The sequence below is a fragment of the Gavialis gangeticus genome, unplaced genomic scaffold (assembly GCF_001723915.1).
Source record: "Gavialis gangeticus isolate Ggan-Ray unplaced genomic scaffold, GavGan_comp1, whole genome shotgun sequence".
NCBI lineage: Eukaryota > Metazoa > Chordata > Crocodylia > Gavialidae > Gavialis > Gavialis gangeticus.
In genome coordinates this window covers 207943295-207945413 of record NW_017729032.1, presented here as the reverse complement: position 1 = coordinate 207945413, position 2119 = coordinate 207943295, and the positions used below count along the sequence as shown (strand labels likewise).

General features: G+C 46.6%; 1 protein-coding gene across 1 annotated transcript in view; it reads right to left on the bottom strand.

Moving 5' to 3' along the window:
* The window catches only part of RSPH1 (radial spoke head 1 homolog), a 20509-nt gene extending 20454 nt beyond the window's left edge, over positions 1–55 (bottom strand). Inside the window, exon 1 of the mRNA XM_019523877.1 lies at positions 26–55. Coding sequence (XP_019379422.1) covers positions 26–55 — 30 coding nt within the window. The remainder of the gene's footprint in view (positions 1–25) is intronic.
* Between the last annotated feature and the right edge of the window lie 2064 nt (positions 56–2119).

Below are 2119 nucleotides of genomic sequence, written 5' to 3'. Positions count from 1 at the left end.
GAACTCCTCCGAGCCCAGATCCGACATGGCGCCGCAGCCGCGTCAGCGTCGCCATGGAGACCGCCCCTGCAGGGTGGGGAGGGAGGTAGTTAGGACGGCAAGCGGCGTCGCCAAGGCAACGCGGGCACCGCCCCGGGCTCTTCCGGGCAGGGGGTGGGGCTCGCGCTGCTGTCCCGGGTCCTGAGCGCGGCGCTTTTAGCCCCGCCCCTCCGTGCGCAGTAACCCCTTCCTGCCCGGACTCGGCTGGCTGCTGCATGGGGCTGGGGGTGGGGAATAACTCTCCTGCTGCCACGTGGTCCAGGGGGTTTAGGAACCTCCCCCACAGTTGGGGGAGCCTGACTGGGCCATCATCTCTCCTTTTTAATGGACTGGGTGTTACCATTAATCAAGTTAACTTTTTTTAGGGCAATTTTGGTGCATACTCCTTGCTCCCATCCTCTTTTCTTCTATTTCTCACCCCCCTGGAGAGTCTTCTGCTTTCTTCAAAAACATTGTTCCACCCATGGAAACAGGTAGGGTTTCCGCTTTAGTTAGGCAGGAAAGGAAAAGTTAGTTAGCGGGAGATTGGGCTCTGTCCCTGCTCTGTGCAGCTTGAACACTGGAAAAATCTTCTTTCAAAAATACTGTGGGTATTATACTGTGGCACATGTGTGCACAATAAAATATGGTCATTTCTATTGCAGAATAAAGGTAATGAGTCTGTCTCGTGCCATTCAAAGCGAATGTCTCTCATAGTCACGCAGCTTCATTTCTGCCTTCTGGGAGTTCTGTCATACAGAATGGTTGGGCCTGAAATCAGTAAATATAAAGAACACGTTACATTTTAAACTATAGCTACATCCAGCATTCTTTTCTCTTGGGTTCAGAGCTACTCGGACATTGCAGGTCACAGATCTTATCTGTTCATTGTATCATATGACTCCCGCTTGTAAATGAATCTTTATGCATCTGGACAACAGAGCAAGCCCTCTCTGCAGAAGCTGGGTGAATCTTATTATAAACTGTGTTTTCTTTTTAAATTGAAGCCAGAAGACTTATGCTAGACTTCGCTCTGCTGAAGTGTCTGAAATCCAACCGGAAGGATGAAGCTGCCTTAGGTTAGCACTCCTCCTACTAAGGATAATTTGTGGACAAAAGAACTTATGCGTGCCTGAACAAGCATCAAGGCAACATGTTTTCTGTCTGAATACAAGAAAAGTGCATTGCAGGTAATTTGTATGTGATGTTAAAGTTAACTGCTGTGAGTAGTCGCATGTTAAGGATTAATAATGTTTCTTGCCTACAGAGCTCTGACCTGCCACTAGAGGTTTGCCAGCAAGGAGGTGGCTAGGAGCCAGGACTCCTAGACTCTATCCCTGCTGGAGGGGGAGGGAGAAGGAGCAGTTTATCCTGGGATGCTGGAGGACTGCAAATATCTCCTTTAAGCTCCGTGGAGCAGAGTAAAGTTACTCTAACATGAGCTAGATAGCACAGCCCGGAATTAACCCTCATGTGAATTGGCTTAATTCCGAGATGCTCAGAGGAAACTTAGCACAACTTAATTAACTTTAATGTATGGGTGTTTGTGTGTGTCTACACATGCACTTCAATGTGCATTAGCTTATTTTAATGCTTATTAAAGCATCACAAAAAACCATGCTCTTTAGCTCATGTTTATTTTTGCAGTACCTCACAATGAAGGGCATTTCTAGACATGATCCAAGAGGCCCAGGGTGGGTGCTTTAATTAGCATGGCTCTGAGAGCTGCACTAATTAAAGCACGTGGAGCGTCACGTGTATCAGCATCCCCACACTGAAAAATGCCAGCAAGGGTGCTTTAACTTCAGCTTGTCAAACAAGCTTTAGTTAAAGTGCCTCTGCCACCATTTTTCAGTGTGGGGACACTGATAGATATGATGCTGGAGTCTGCTGGAGTGCAATAATAATTATCATGCTCCTGCAGACCCAATTGAGTCTGCTCCAACACGCTGTAATTAAAGCACATTGGAGCAGCCTCCCTGCATCTGTATAGGAGCCCAAAGGTACTAGATTTAATACACATTACCTAAAGCATATTAATTAAACATGTAGATACACCTGTTGTTTTAAATGTCCTTAGTATGGTCATAGATTTCATAGC